Genomic DNA, 16,434 nt, shown 5'->3' on the forward strand with positions numbered 1-16,434 from the left:
CCCCATATATAATTATTAATATGTAGAGAAAATATTATATATTTTAGTATGGATAAAACCAGTATGGAATAGCATACTATTTCTCAGTGGTTCTTCCTAGGATAAGTTCAGTGTAAGCCTGGATATTTCCTTTCTGATGCAGTGTGACACAGAGCATATGCAGGTATCACTGCTGAATAAACCAAAATTTAAGAATATCACACCATATAAAAGTTCCATATAAAAGTTGTCTGATTCAGTAACATTCTTTTTCTAGAGCTAATTGTAGGTGAGGCAAGCAGCAGCAATACTGGCACAAGAGTGCTTCATATCATGCATTCTGATGTCAACTACATATCATATTTGCAAAATATTCAGTGTCATCTCTTTGTGTTGATGTTCCTACTCACTTTCTAAAAAATCTCTCATTACCACTGATGCCTTTAAAACTGGTCTTCTCTTCTAACCTAGCCTCTTTCAGTGGGAGCTATATAATCGATGCCTATTGTCAGATTTAAAACTGAGGGATTTAGGAGACAAAAAGCATGAAATACCATAGAGAATATTGAATTACACTAGCTGACATATTCTTGAACACACTACCTCATGGGTATCCTTCGTAATACAAGGAACTGCTCTCTTAGATGTGAAACAAGCTTATACGCACATTGGAAAGCATATTATGTTTAAGTCAATGAATTACTTGCACACAATAGACAACAGGACATACACATCAAAATTAACCTGTCTTGACAGCAGTTCTCAAATCATAGTTTGTTACATAATAGAAATGTCTTTCGAAGTATCATATCTAAACTGCTTTCCCCTTATTTACTTGTACTAATTTTCCTTAGCCTTTTTGATGAATATAAAAAGTTAACTTTTGTTTAAACAAACTGCTTTCCCAGTCAAAACCTTTCATCTTGTACTGGAGTGCTCAGTGAAATCACAAATCATTTTCGTTGCCTTTCTCAGCACCCTTCTTCATTAAAGGAAATGGGAAGAAAGTGACTACAGTCCATTAAGGCAAAAGAGAGAGCCCTTGTAGATGAGAAGGTGAGACAAAGAACAATACTGGGAAAACAAATAGGCAGGTCACTAAGAGTAAACAGATGCATATAAAAGCTTTCTGCTTCTCAACAAAGTCCTTTTTACCCACCACTTCTTTGCTGCCTTAAAAACATGCTCCAACTAAAATGAACTAAAACATATCTAACTGGCAGATATTTAGTGTATATATAATTAGTACATGCATCACCCTTCCACACAAATAAAACTGTTTGGCAAGTGTAAGAGTTTGCAAGATGTTACAAATTTAAAACTACAGAAACTTCAATTAGAAAAGTTTTATCTAAATTCAGATTTAAAAATAAAAAATCAGATCAAGCAGGACAAAGTCCCATTAATTTCCAAATTACTTTGTAAGCTGGCAGATGAAGCACAGCAAACCATTTACTACGGTTTGGCTCTGTGGTCTACCTGCACCAAAAAGGCACCACAGCGAGGCAGACCCTACACCAGAGCTCTGAGGGCAGGACCACCAGGAGAAAGAGCCTTCTTGTCCAACATTTTTTCCTGATTGGACCCAAGTTTATCAGTCTAGAACCTGCACACGGAGAAGGAAGCACTCTCAGGCTTTTGGTGTTTTTGGGAAAACAACAAGAAAACACTTTGTATTATGTCAGATTCAATGAGGCAAAGCAGAAACGGGATCATTTTTTCAGGTTTAGTTTATCTTTCACTGCACTTTCATTTCTGAATCTGATTGACTATGGGCAGCACCACTGATAAGCAGAAAGAATGCAACCACATTACAGGCAGAGATTTCATTTCTTCATTTTTATGATTGCAATTAGTCATTAGTAGCTAATCTGTATCCATCTAGTATGGCATACTGAATGAAACATCAGTTTGGGTCTCAGGAGATCTGCTTCTAGGCCTGACCCAGCTACCAAGTGCAGACAATTGAAACATGTCATTTCACATCTCTGGGACTCAACTTTTCTCATCTGGAAAGCAAAGAGAGGCATAAATCTCTTGAATAAGCTGGGATTTGAGGTCTACCAATGAATGGCAGTATGCAAAAGCTAAAAATTATTATTTTGCAATTAAACAATCAAATGCTTATGGCACAACCACCGCACACAGAAAACCAACATATTTAACTTTCGATCATGGCGGTATGATTCAGCAAAACAAGCTAACAGTAGCTGATACAGTACAGTAACAACCCTGGTTCAAATATTTTCCTGTTTTGGAATTTATCTAGGCCTCTAATTTAAGAATTTTATAAGAATAAGAGTTGCAGTAAAATATGGCTAGAGAATTGTATCGCTGAACATTTTTTGGCGGTTACACAACCCAGGAGATCTCCTGTGTCTTGTAGGCCTACAATTTCAGGGTCTGCACTACTTCGGGTCAGACAGCTGAGGCACCCTGTGAAGCACACAGCCATGCAGCATGCTGAGGGACAGCATTACACACCCTCCATCTATTGCTAAATGGGTCTGAAAAGACTTTCCGCTTTCTGTCAGTTTAATTTTCAAACAAGTGATCAAAGCGCAGTACCACCAAGTGCTGATCATTCAATTCAACACCCAGGCTACCTCTCCCCATAAACTCTCTCAACTTTTCATCTTTTTATTCTTGCTTTTAAAGAGGGAAGACATGTGGCACTCCAGATCCTCAGAGTCCTGCTACCATGCGAGCCTTTCTCCTCCTCATACCATGGCCTTTTCAGCTCCTGCTCCTCGACTACTGCCAGTCTGGCTGGCACCACCTCTGCATCCCTTCCTTTGCTGCTTTTAGCACCTCCTGCAGCAGCAAGGAGTGCCTGCTCCAGCCAATACCCCCGAAAGGCTGTAACAGTTAGTACTGAGCCCCATGCGTCATTCTTAATGCTGGCAGATTTCACAGTTGGAAGCAGCAGTCTCAGCAATAGGAAGCACTGTGTTATGGAAGTGAGTGGAAATTATGCCTGGGTAATACAACCCATATTCTGCTGAAAAGTTCATTGCTTCCTTCACATTAACATTTCTAATTAGAACAAAAATACAGACCCAACCAAACATTTCATTTTATCTTGGTTTGATACTCTTATTCCTTAAGCAGGGTGCTCTTCTCCACCTCACAAAGCGCCTTGCCCCACATAAGCATGAAAGAGTAAACGCGCATTATGGATTCTACTAGCAGGCAGCCCACCAAAGCAAATACACTGGCCTCAACATCTCCTTTGACATTTCACTAGGTAGTATCTGTTTGTTTGTTTCTGTTTCTCCTCTTTGCTATGGAACTGAGCTGTTCCAATCTCAGGATATTTACAGAGTTAAATATCTTTACAGAACCTAACTCCCAAAAGCTGTGTTAAGCTCTAGTTCTTTGCATTAGCTTTAACAAAAGGAAAACCACGCCTCAAATATAGCTGGGTTCTACAAATCAACTCTTGGGCTTACTTGCATCAGCACACCTCATTTAAGATATATAATCAAGCCAGTGGAAAAACATCATTGTCTTCACCACTACCTTTGTATACACAAAATCCAAAGACAAGCTTCCATACCCACTGCTGCTGGTGGGACTGCCAGCTGAACCAATATTCACCCCTCTCACACATTTCTACCACAGAAGGCAAAAGCAAGAGATTCTCAGGAACAAAAACCTGCCCTATCACCAAATTAGTAACAAAACTCTTAAAGTTCTTCGTAAAACTTTAGCCATATGCTTTTATAAATGGACTTCTATGTTGCAGATACACGTAAAAAGACGAAGCCTTTGAAATTATTTTTAGGAACAAAGGGATACATTTAACTGATGAAAAGGTTAATATTGAAGTCAGGAAGTGGTCAGAACAGAGCTCCTTTGGGCTGCCTGGGTTTTTTTGACCATGATAGACCTGTTCTCTGTCCTGGTGTTCGTTCTCAAATCTAAGTGCTGAACTCTGGTAACTTCTTGTTCCAGTGGCAATAATGCAAAACTCCATGTATACTGTGCTTTTGGGAAAGTATTTGGATGCTGGAAATTTGGGACTTAAACAGCTGCAATCAAACAATTGGATAAGAGAAAGTAAAACCATCAGCACTGTGCATTCATAGCCCCCAAAGCTCTCCATAGAAAGTAAATTATTCATATTCTTGTAAGGTTAGTAGAAACACTACGATCTTCATCTCCAGGTGATGAATCCAAGCCCACAGACTGAAGGCAGTCACAGGCACTGCTGATAGGCAACTTCCTTATTGCACATCCATCACATCAACTACCAGACAACGCCTCAATCAGCCAAGGTTACATAGCTCCTCTTTACTACTGGATTTCTTAGACCAAAAAGAATTTATTTCCTCAGCATTTTCTCCCAAGCCTTTTCCCTGATCTTACCTTTCCTGGAACACACTAAATATTAACTCAACGTTTTGAGTAACAGGATCCCTTAAACTGCCAGTGAACGAACGAGTGTGAAAAACATGGGGTGTATATGACTCATCTGCAATAGCTGACTCCCAGCATTCACAGATTTAATCTTGAACAAAATACTTTTCATGCAAAGCCCATGTTCAGACAGAAATATTTGTCATAATTGAAACACATGCAGAAATTAGGTACATTAAGGAAAGGAAGGCAGACAAACACAAGAAAACAACAGCCCAAGTATAGCTCATTGTGGTAGGATCGTGGAGTATGACTTATGTTTGTGTTGGTTCTTGCCAAAGCCAAACCAGGTGCCATATTAAGTCCAGTAATTCTGTCATGATGCAGATTAGCCACAGATGGCAGCCCTTCATTTTTGAATGAAGCGAGGCATGAATACAAACAGCGTTGAATGAAACAAAAAAGTTCAAAGGGAATAAAAATAAAACCAATATTTATAAAAGAAAACAGATGCATTTCATATGTAAGCCAAAACCACAACTGATTTTATCAAATACTGTAGCCCAGTATCCAAACCAATTCCACTTTGCTATTTAATGTATATATTCATAATATGCTGAATAAAGCTGAAAGCCAGATTCTGTCCTCAGTTACCAGTCTGAAAATGTCCTATAAAAATCCAGTGTAAATTCAATGCAGATTTGGAAGTAATAATCAAAGACTCATGATGAATATGTGAAGAGTAAAACCAGAGTTTGAGCAAATTTGTACCTATCATTAGAACTCAAATTTCTGCTGAGCTCATTTGTTATATCTAATGACAACAAGGCTGCTACATGCAGCCTATGATGGATTAGACTCTGTGCTTCTGTAAGCTGGCAGGTCTACGCAAACTTATTTCATAAGATCTGCAAATGTTTTTAAATTTTTTTACTTACACTTCGGATATGCTGTTATGAAAACTTCCCACTTGCCATATAAGATGGATTTATGTACAGATTTCTGTACATAGAAAGAGTCACAATAATATGTGATCATGTAATGATAAGAAAAAATGTCAGAAAAATGTATAAGGTACCACATATAAACAGTGAAGGGTGGCTGAAGGCTATCTCTGTATTCAAGAAATACCTCAGAATTAGAGTCAGTTAGCTTTACAGAAACTTTATAAACTCTGTGCTGTAAGTTACTACATTTTACATCATATAAAGTTACATTTAACTAAGGCTACCTGTATAAGTAAAAAACTTTTTTCAGCAAAGACAATTTAATAAATAATTTTCATCTGTAATAAACTTTTCTGTATCTCAAAACAGACCATTATTTAGCAAAATGCTAAACGTCAAGCAAAAGGTGCCTGTTATGAACATTCACATCATCAAATGGAATGGATTGATTGATACAGGTGATATTTTTAACATAGGTGAATGGGTTAGTGTTCCCTACATAAAGATAAAAAGAAATAGCCCATTGCATTAAATAATTCCAGAAACATTTCTCGAAACAAATGTTTTAAGCAGGAAGTTGTGTGCCCACAGGGATCACTTAATTCAAGGTGACAAATAAATTTGAAAAAGAGCAGTTGTTCTTGAAAGATTAAATCTTGTTTTAACCAAAGAAAGAGATAAAAAATATAGATTATTTTGAGTAGAATACTCACTGACATTTTTCAGAATTGGTGTCAATCACCTTTATGAATTGACTACATACTGAATTACTTAGAAGTAGACTCATTTCCTCTCTTTGCAAAGAATGCACTGACTATGGGCAAAATTAGATACTTATGGTGTACTTGTAATATTGCCAAACTCCCATCTGGGTTACAGAAATCATAGGCCGTACACAGAATCCCATTTTGCATGTCCAGTTTTCAATGGAAGAAGATAGATTTTAATTCTATGAAAAGATTTCATAATCTTTACTACAGAAGTTTCACTTTAGAAATTAAGAATGCAAACAAAACATGACACATCTCTGAAGAGCACAACTCAATTTGCTTTATTATGTTAAGCGATAATGTTTATTTGCTTTGTCAAAGGTGTTGTGGGATCAGCTAGTGTTGGGCGTATTTCAGAGACAGTGTATGCTATAGACCCTGATGTTCATATGGAAGAAACAATTGCTTTCTGCATGCTATAAGCAGTTGTGTTTCATGTAGAAGTTGTAGACAAAGCTACTCTTTTGTTGACATGCTGTGTTACATGTATTATGAAGCTGTAAGGTTACTCAGAACTTCTATTCTGCACATGCAGAAATTCCAAGCCTTCCACATTTTTTGGCTCTTCATAAACCATACAATTAATATCATGACAAGTTAAAATGCACAGAAAATTGTTACACATTGTGAAATGAAGAGAAATATAGACTGTGACAGACTGAGCAGGCATGTGAAAGGATATAAAGATATAGACACTTACATATCCGTCATCACAAGGGCTCATAGAGTAATATCCCTTTATGGGCAAACAGGCACACATTAAAATAAAGAAGATTAAAAAAAATAAGTTAACAGAAATTAATCACAGAGAAATACACAGTTCTTAAAAAAAAATAACTCAAAATTAGCTAAAAATTAACAAACTATTAGCTTTGAAAAGTATAAGCATCATTTCCCAACCCACATAACTGTATGTTTTCAGATTGAAATCAGTGTCTTTTTCATGATATATTTACATTATAAGTTCTCCCTTCAACACCCCACAAACATACCTAGTCTGCACAATATTCCATTATAACTGTCAGCTAGAATACCTACATACAAGGCACTGACACGTTTATGTGAATATGACTTCTATTGTTCACTACACTGACACAGCTAAGACAGAGATACCAAAAAACAGATCAATCAGAAGACCTCAGCTTCTGAGCAAGCAGCTGCAAGTATTCTCCAAAATTGTGTTGACTGGGAGTTTCTCACCAGTACATAATGAAAGCTGAGACAATTTAAGGTTTTTCAGCAATGTTAACAATTCCTCATCCTGAAAGGCTCCAAGGATAAGAGAAAAAAGAGCCTGAAAGGCTACAAAAAAGTCTCTGGAAGGAAACCTAAGATTTAGTTACTAAAATAAAAAAAATGTGGTAATTCATGATTTGAGGAGTTTAGTACAAAAATATGCTATATTCTCTTTAATTAGACTAAAATATTTAACTTAGAAAGCTTTGTATCTAAATAAAAATGCACAGTTCAACACAATGAAATAAGACCAACTTTAATTATTCTCCTTTTATTATTTTTCTGCAAACCTGCCAATACTTACTTTAGAGGCATATAAACACATAAACACTGTGAAGAGAAGGTTTCTCTTTAACAGACATATACAGCTTTATATAGAAGGTATAAGAAACTTGCCACTCCTTACTGTGAGGAGAAAATAAAATTCTTTCTATTCTTTAACCAGTTTTAAAATCTGTTATTATTCTTTCTATTACAATCACATTCAGAATTCCCTGATGTTAATGAGTATTTTAACTTTCACGGTGCTGTACACGCACATAGACAGTTCTTGTCAAAGTCATTTTAAGATTAAAAAGAACAACATCGATAGAGACCAGTAAGTGAGCAAAAGAAACCAGTATCATGACAAGAGGTCATTTCAACACATGCATGACCTGAGCCACTGAAAATGTACACAGGCATCAAGACAAAAATGACATTAAAGGAAAGTTTTAATATTATAAGAAACGAGATGGACCAGATGACCTGCAAGGTCCCTTCTAACTTGGGCTGTTCCACAATTTGAGGTCAGTAAGAGGAAATGCTTGTGGAAACCACTACTGATGGCAACACTTTACAAGATGAGAAATTTATGCAACTTGTGCAAAAGACATCATATACCATAGCAGCAGGAAAAAAAAAAGGACTTCTCTTTGTTTACATAAACAGGTAGATTTGTTTCTTCGCATGGGCAGGGATGGAGAAGACTGATACATTTCATCCTAAGAAATGTTTGCTTAGGGTAGATGCTGTTTGCTGTATATTATTTTTAAATGAAAGAGCACACATCCAGATGACACTCAGTGAATCCACTCTGAATGGTTCAGAGAGATTAAAAAAAGCCAAACAAAAAAACTTGTTACCCTTCCTCCTGGGTTTCACGTGGCCTCCTGGTGCAGAAAACACTTTCACAATTGAAAAACAGAATATTTGCCAACTATTACAGTTTGATGGCATGTTCATATCTGCAGTAAAAAGCAAGTTTGAGGAAAAAAAGCACAGAGTACAAGAGGAAAAAAAAAACCAAAAAAAGAGACCATGCCAGCCTCTCCAGTTATCCCAGAACATTTAAAAGATTTTTAAAATTCCTCCTTGTTCACAGTTTGTAAATGACAGCTTCACTTTATAGAAGAGCTTCCGTCCAGTGACAGAACTTAGGGGGAAAAAAAAAGAAAAAAGAAAAAAGATTGCACTTCAAAGCTTCAGGAATTGTGCCAAAAAAAGACCTAAAACTTGCAAGGGACATTAATGCACTTAATCGTGGTTACAGGTAAATAGACTGAATAGTAGTAACAACATAATGGGCATTTATTCAATTACACAGGAACAATATATGCAAAATACAATACAGCTTTCTAGTCAGAGAAAGATTCTCCAGTGGTTAACACACATCTTGGCTATTGTCAGAAACTGTGCATCTGAAGAAGCAGTTCCTTTTTTTTTAATCCAAAGTTTAGAGACTCTTATTACATTATCCCTAATGCAAAGAAATTCCAGGAAGGTGTATATCTTACTCAAGTTAGAAAAATCTATTTGTGGGTTTTCGACTCGAGCCTATGCTACTTCTGATGGGGAGTGAATGTACAACACTACAGTGATAAAAATCCAGAATTCTCTTGGCTTCACAATGTGTATTAAACACAAAATCACAGTCATCAAAAAACTACAACCAGTGCTTGTTACCCACCAGACAAATCACTGTTAGAAATAAAGACAACATACACACAGAAACAAACCAAACCCCCTAAAATTACCTCAAGAATATTAAAGATATAGAGGACTATGACAGATCACTGTATTTAAAACTATTCTTTTCAAATTTACCATTACCCACATCAGTCCCCTGTCTAAATGAACATTAGAAAGTCAGGAATCTGATTAAATCCTCAAATGAATGTTTCCTCAGCTTTTCAGAGCTGGTATTCTCACCTCTTATTCTTGGATCCAGACCTTTTGCTCTAACAGTTCTCTCAGGTTTCTCATCTCCCAGTTTAGGACCACACATGTCAAATTAAAAGATGGAAGATGGCAATAACATTCAACTGGAGATAGGAAAAAGGCCTTATGGTAAAACACATCTTTAGAGAAGCTTTGGAAACATCTCCCAACTGTAACACAGTAGTGTAGCCTCTCTCCCGCCATATACAGCAGATGTGTCCTGTTAATGGATTGTAGATCAAGCTCACAAGCTGACCCAGGAGGTCAGAGAGCTGGCAAGAGGCATGAAGTTGCTCTGCAAAAGGAGGAGAATCAAGCCATCTTACAAGAGAGCACAAAACCAGAGGCCCATACTAAGTCAGATTTTGTGGGTATGATTACACAGGGAAAGTCTCTTGGTTAAAAGATGTCAATGCCACAGGTCTTAAAGCCAGTTTGGTAAGAAAGACTTGTTCTGGGATTTATTGCCTCAATACAAATTTATTCCAGTATGAAAGGACAGGCCTTCAGCCATGGAGCAGCAAACCAGGAAGCTGATGTTTGTACAAAACCAGAACACATTAGTAAGGGATACACATTACCTTTATTGTAATTTCAAAGTCTGAGACCTCAAGGCTTTATATTACACAATGCTACTTTCCTGACGTTAAAAATTGAGCACAGAGTACAATGCACTGGGAACAAAATCAAATTTGCACATAAATAAGGCTACCAAGGATATAATCCAAGGCATACTCTTTCATTTCCTTGGGCAATACTTCATTTTGGTTACAGCACTAGCACAATGCTCCTTCCCAGTGGTACAGTGCTCCTTCCCGGTATAACTTAAGACTACCAGTGTAGTGTAGCTGATTTAACATAATACACTGTAGAGCTCAACTAAACATCTCTGAGCATGATGCAGCTTTAACATTTTCTGCTCTTAGAACCTGCTTCAGAACCTGGATTGTCCCAAGTTGCGCCAGTACAGTGAACTCAAGCACCTCCTCTTTCCAAACTATGTAATGCACGTCCACTCATTCCCTAAGTAAAAGTGGTAGAAATTTAAGGCTGCATGTCAGTACAACATAAAGTAACTTCCTTGCTAATGATTTTCTTTTCTGCTCATCTATTTAGTGATATCGATCCACCAAAACTAGTTTATTTCAGAGGCTGGTCCTGACGTTGGTGACGTCAGTGAGACAGAGTCAAATCCTGAAAACTCAAGGCAAAATGGGGGAAAAACCCCAACAAACCACTATATTTAATGCCTGCCAAAACTCTTTAGACATTGACCTTTTGCTTTTTTAAACCTCTCACCTTGCCTACACAGTGACCAAGTGGTAAGGATGAGCAAAGGAGCTGCCCCCCCACTAGTCTCTTCCCCCTTGCAACTCTACAGGTGACTGCCTCTACGGCAGAGGAGTTTTGTTAAATGGAGTAGCTAGAAAAAACACACTGCAATGTCTCTAATCAGATATGAGTAAAAAAGTGAAGGGATCTTCCAACACAAATCCAGCACAGATGTTGCAAGCTTATGCTACTACTTAGTCCAGGTCACAATGCCTCCAGCTTTATTCCAAAACTTATGCAAAAACCTGAAACCACTTAAGGATAGAACAAAAACATCTAAGTGTGTAACAATGAGGTATTTGGAATCCTTAAAGTAATGGGATGCCTTAGCAGCCTAGTGGCAAACAGTCAGAATTTTGTTTTTAGTTCATCTTATCTGGCTTATTGGATCAACAGAGTCAAGGAGTGGTTAGAAGTATTTTGGGATGATTAGGAAGGAGTCTCATTTTTCTTCTCAGAAGATGGGTTACATATGTATTTTCTTCTTCCACTTACTTGTGTTTCTATGTGTTTGCTATTCACTTATAAAACCAGAACTCTCTACATGGGAAACAAACAAGAAAATATGATGAACCAAGTGTGGACAAAAGCATAAGACGAAGAAACCCGGTTATGATGCAACGAAGGTCTGCAAGCAAAGACTGCGATTAGCCCTCCAAAATGTGGTTAACGCCTCAGACAGCCTGAGTGTGTGGGTCTGCTTATAGAAACATCAGATTTCAACCACAGTAGCTACTATAACCTCACTGTCAAGGAGCAACCTAAAATAGTTGAGAAACCCTTAATCTAAACAGTCTCAGAGTTCTTGCTGTTCTGGTCCTTCACTTGAGAACTTTGCTGGCACAGCAACTACTACACATAGTATGGGCAAAAGGAGATAAAGTCACACAGAAATAGTTATGCTAGTAAAGCCTAGTATAAAAATAGATATAGCTCTGCCAGAAGAACACAGTTTTACTCATCTTAAACTGGCTAACTTGAGACAGGAAGGAGGCAAAAATTTAATTCTAGGAGGGGGAAAAAATCCACCACCACCAAATCCTCTTTCTCTGACCTACCTACATTGCTGGAGACTGTGGTAAACTGGCCACAGGGGCATAAGTATGGTGGCAAAGGTGCTTCTGAAGCAGAAATACTTTAAAAATGCTTTTAGAAAAGCAACAGTAAATAAACATGATGCATAAGACCAACAGTCATTTCACAGTTGAGCATCTTTACTAGAAGGAAAATGAAGAAGCATGGCTGCAGGAGATTTTGGTTGCCTAATCTGTCCTGGAGGAAGAATCAAGCATCAGCCACAAGTGGTCCCTTAAAAAACCCCAATGACAGAGATTCTGGCTGAAATACTGTGCTTATACACTGCTGCTAATCCACTTCTTCAGTGATCACTTATTGTTCTTAAAACTCTTTAAAGTCTTTATTTCATAGAGAAGGAAACAGATGCCTATACCTAAAGGCTAAACCACACAAGGACAGATGTTTATCCTGAAATTACATCTGTGACAGGGGCATAGCAAGTCATATGCAGTCTAGAAATAATCCATCCAGTTTTTATCAGTGAAGACACATCTTCAGCCACTTCTGCACTTCCTGCAGAGTGGATAAAGAAAACAATCAGCACCTGGCATAAGGAGGACACTTTGCCCAAAAGGGCTTCAAGAGATCAGAGGATTAACTCATGATAGAAAGAAAAGAAATAACAAGAGTGGGCAAATTAAGTGTCTTCAAATCACAGGAGAAAATGAGAAGCCTTGATGCAAGCAGAAAGCAGGAACAGATAGAAGAGGGAACGTGGCTGCACAGAATGAACGGTCTCAGTACAGGGAAGGGGAGCTAGGAGACACACGCAACCGCAACATCAGATGGTAAAAATACAGAAGACTACTGGGGTACATACAGCATGACCTTAGAAAGCCATTGGCAGGGAAAGAGGGCAGACCTCTGAGAACTGTTGGTCATAAGAAAGATGGGGCAGGAGGTACATTAGAGGGTGGGACACGGCATAACCATGCACTACAGACAGGGTGTAAATCTGAAGAGAGAAGAGTTACGAGCAGACCCTATTGCTAAGGTAGCAGATAAGCAGAGATCCTGGTTGCTTCTCAAAACCCTGGGATACGCAGCCTGCAATAGCTGCTAAGAGTACACCTCTCAAATACACGGCAGGTCAGAGAAAGAAGATCTGATCATTAACAGGGAAGTGAAGGCATTTAAAACAGCTTAAACAGAGCAATGAGGAATAATATTTATCACTGAAAATATCAGAACATAAAAAGGGAGCATTTTTATTATCTCATCATATTTCTGTAATAATTTTCAAGAGCAACAAAACGTACCCATAGCATCATTGTTATTAAAAATGTTGGCTAGAATAATGAGCAAGAATCTTATTTTCTTCCGCTTTTCCTTTGATACTTCACAAAGCTCTCCTACTACAAAGTTATGTATACATGAAAGTCTGCTGTGGCAAAAATAATAAGCATAGTTCATGACTTCAGTTTGTAAAGCACTGGCACACAATATTTTAATACTAAAATGTTTTAATGCAGTTTTAATGTTAATGTGTATTTGAAAAATTTTAACAAACTAGGTAATAAAAATGGTTGTACCACTGAACAGCTCTTACACTACCACTAAGTCATTTAAAATTTCACACCCCCAGGCAGTTTCACAGACACTAGAAACTATCCTAAGATGGTTCAGATGGTTCTGCTCCTGGGACAAAAAGCTCCCTTTTCATTCAGGCAGAAGAGATTGAGCAGAACACTAATGGGCACAAGCAGCTCGGTATACTGCAGCCATCTGAAAAGGAATAAGAGGCTGGTGAAGTAAGAAGAAAAAACCTAGGGAGCTGCTTATTAGTAAGATCAAAGATCCTCAGATAGGGAATTAAAGCTCATCATGTAAATCAACAAGCTGGCTTGGGTGTACCATCTAAATGCTCATCTAACAGCTAGGTTTTACAAATAAGGGAAGTTCTCCCTTCTTCTTCTTTTCTCCTTATGTTCCCATGATCCTGTTTGATATTTCTCCTTTAGCTGGCTAAGCCAAATCACTCTAGGTTATAAGAGCATCACTGACAGCAGAAAGGAACAGAACATGTGTCCAGAGCTGAACAACAGCACCACCCCTTTTTAGCTAAATTATTAAATTGGCTAAGATGTGCCATCAAACCACACTCAGGATATTAGTCTTAGGTTTGTTTTGGTTTTTCAAATGTTCAGTTAGCATTTAAACAGATACACATCTTACCATTATCATAACAACAGAATTAACCATACTTATGCAGCTATGACCATATAACCATGTCATTTCACCAGCATTTGAGATCAACAAAATCTTCTGCATTGCTATATTCTTATACAAGCTTGGACACATGACACATGATGTTTTGCCTTTACTATATCTCACATTTGTTGTTCAAATTACAGTTTAAGTGGTATTGTCTCCTGAGACAGTTACTGCAAGAAAACCAAACATGAATACTTACAGTTCCAGGCCTTGTGAAGTCGATACTATGTGCTACCTTTTGTCTCATCTGATTGTTACACAAGCGAACACAAACACTTTGAAGGTACCCTGGTGTGATCTAAAATTAGGAAACAGAACAGGATTATAATAAAACTTACACTTTCTACCAGACAAGTGTTTCTATACTAAAGGTTGTTGTTTTGTTTTTTCTCTAGAGGGCAAAAAAAAAAAAATCACACACCTGAGACTCATTGATGCAAACACAAAGTATTTACTGCAACTACACTTCTGTTCAGAAATTCAGGACAGAACTAAAGTTCCATAAAACATCTGACACTGTCCTGCATGACATCTTTATTACTAAACTGGAGAGGCATGGATATGATGGATGGACTGCTTGGTGGATACGGAATAGGCTCGATAGTTGCACTCAAAAGTTACAGTCAACAACTCAATGTCCAAATGGACATGAATACAGGTGGTGTTCTTCAGGGTTGGTATTGGGACTAGAACTGTTTAACGTCTTTGCTGATGAAATGGACAGCTGGATCAAGCACTTTCAGCAAGCTTGGTGACAACACCAAGCTGTGTGGTGTGGTTGACACACTATTGATCCTGACAGGGATAGAGAGGTGTGCCAGCGTAAACCTAATGAAGTTCAACAAGTCCAAGTGCAAGGTCCCACAGCTGGGTCAGGTCAATTCCAAGCACAGCTATAAGCAGTGTAGCTACTGGACTGAGAGCATCCCTGAGGAGAAGGACTTGGGGATGTTCATTAATGAGAAGCTCCACATGAGCTGACAGTGTGCTGTCAGCAGTTTTGCAGCCCAGAAGGCCAACTGTATGTCAGGCTCCATCAAAAGGAATGTGACCAGCAGGCTGAACAAGGTGATACTCCTCCTCTACTCTGGTGAGACCACACCTGCAATACTGCATCCAGCTCTGGAGCCCCCAACATAATGAGGACATGAACCTGTTGTAGTGAGTCCAGAGGAGGCCATGCAGATATTGAGAGGGCTGGAGCACCTCTTCTGTGAAGACAGGCTGGGAAAGCTGGGGTTCTTCAGCCTGGAGAAGGCTCCAGAGAAACATTACAGCAGCTTCCAGTATCTGAAGGGGGCCTACAAGAAATCTGGAATGGGCCTTTTGAAAAGGCCCGGTAGGGATAGGACAAAGGGGAATGGCCTTAAGATGAAAAAGGGTGAATTTAGATATTAGGAATAAATTCTTCACTGTGAAGGTGGTGAGCCACTGGAACAGGTTGCCCAGGGAAGTTGTGGATGCCCCATTCCTGGCAGTGCTCAAGGCCAGGTTGGATGGGGCTCTGAGCTACCTGGTCTAAAGCAAGGTGTTTCTGCCCGTAGCATGGTTGGTGGAACTAGATGATCTGTAAGGTCATTCCCAACCCTAATCATTCTGTGATTCTACAAAATTAAGAAAAACGTAAACCCTCTTCATCTGGGAGTAGTTACGGTATTCATGATATTAACACTAAACACTTTCGGGGAATCTAGAAGTAAAACAGAATTTGTCACACCTATGCTTGCATACAGATTTTCCTCAATTAAAAGGTAAGCCGTCCAACAGTAAGTACGAAGCAGTTTTGTGCTTTATACTTATGAAATGCTGATGTACTGTCTAGTTAAAAAGCAGAACCTATGCTGTCTTGCACAGCAGAAAGAATAAATATGAGTTACACAGCACAGTACTTTATGATTTAATGCAAAACATATCAGCAGGCTTAGGTTTTTTGTTTTGGGAAATCTATACCACAATAGAACTACTTGATTTCACAACAATTATTAAATTCCCCAGAACAGCTGAGAGGACCTAGACTATTGAACGAATGGGACACTTACAGAATCATAGAATCATAGAATAGTTAGGGCTGGAAAGGACCTTAAGATCATCTAGTTCCAACCCCCCTGCCATGGGCAGGGACACCTTATGCTAAATCATATCACCCAAGGCCTCGTCCAACCTGGCCTTGAACACTGCCAGGGATGGAGCATTCACAACCTCCCTGGGCAACCTATTCCAGTGCCTCACCACCCTCACAGTAAAGAACTTCTTCCTTATATCCAATCTAAACTTCCCCTGTTTAAGTTTTAACCCGTTACCCCTTGTCCTGTCACTAC

At 38.5% G+C, this 16,434-nt stretch overlaps 1 protein-coding gene across 12 annotated transcripts in view; it reads right to left on the reverse strand.

Annotated features, from left to right (window-relative positions):
* Window positions 1-16,434, reverse strand: part of ARMC9 (armadillo repeat containing 9) — a 72,074-nt gene that overhangs the window by 39,400 nt on the left and 16,240 nt on the right. For 8 of the 12 annotated variants that reach the window (XM_062628991.1, XM_062628986.1, XM_062628985.1 and 5 more), the window contains 2 exons: window positions 14,316-14,414; window positions 6,759-6,794 (listed from right to left, as the gene is read on the reverse strand). In XM_062628991.1, the coding sequence (XP_062484975.1) occupies window positions 6,759-6,794; window positions 14,316-14,414 (135 nt within the window). The remainder of the gene's footprint in view (window positions 1-6,758; window positions 6,795-14,315; window positions 14,415-16,434) is intronic. The other 4 variants (XM_062628990.1, XM_062628988.1, XM_062628989.1 and 1 more) reach the window with 1 other exon arrangement.

The sequence above is a fragment of the Pezoporus occidentalis genome, unplaced genomic scaffold, assembly GCF_034315485.1.
Source record: "Pezoporus occidentalis ecotype Australia unplaced genomic scaffold, CSIRO_AGI_Poc_V1 ctg327, whole genome shotgun sequence".
Lineage (NCBI taxonomy): Eukaryota > Metazoa > Chordata > Aves > Psittaciformes > Psittacidae > Pezoporus > Pezoporus occidentalis.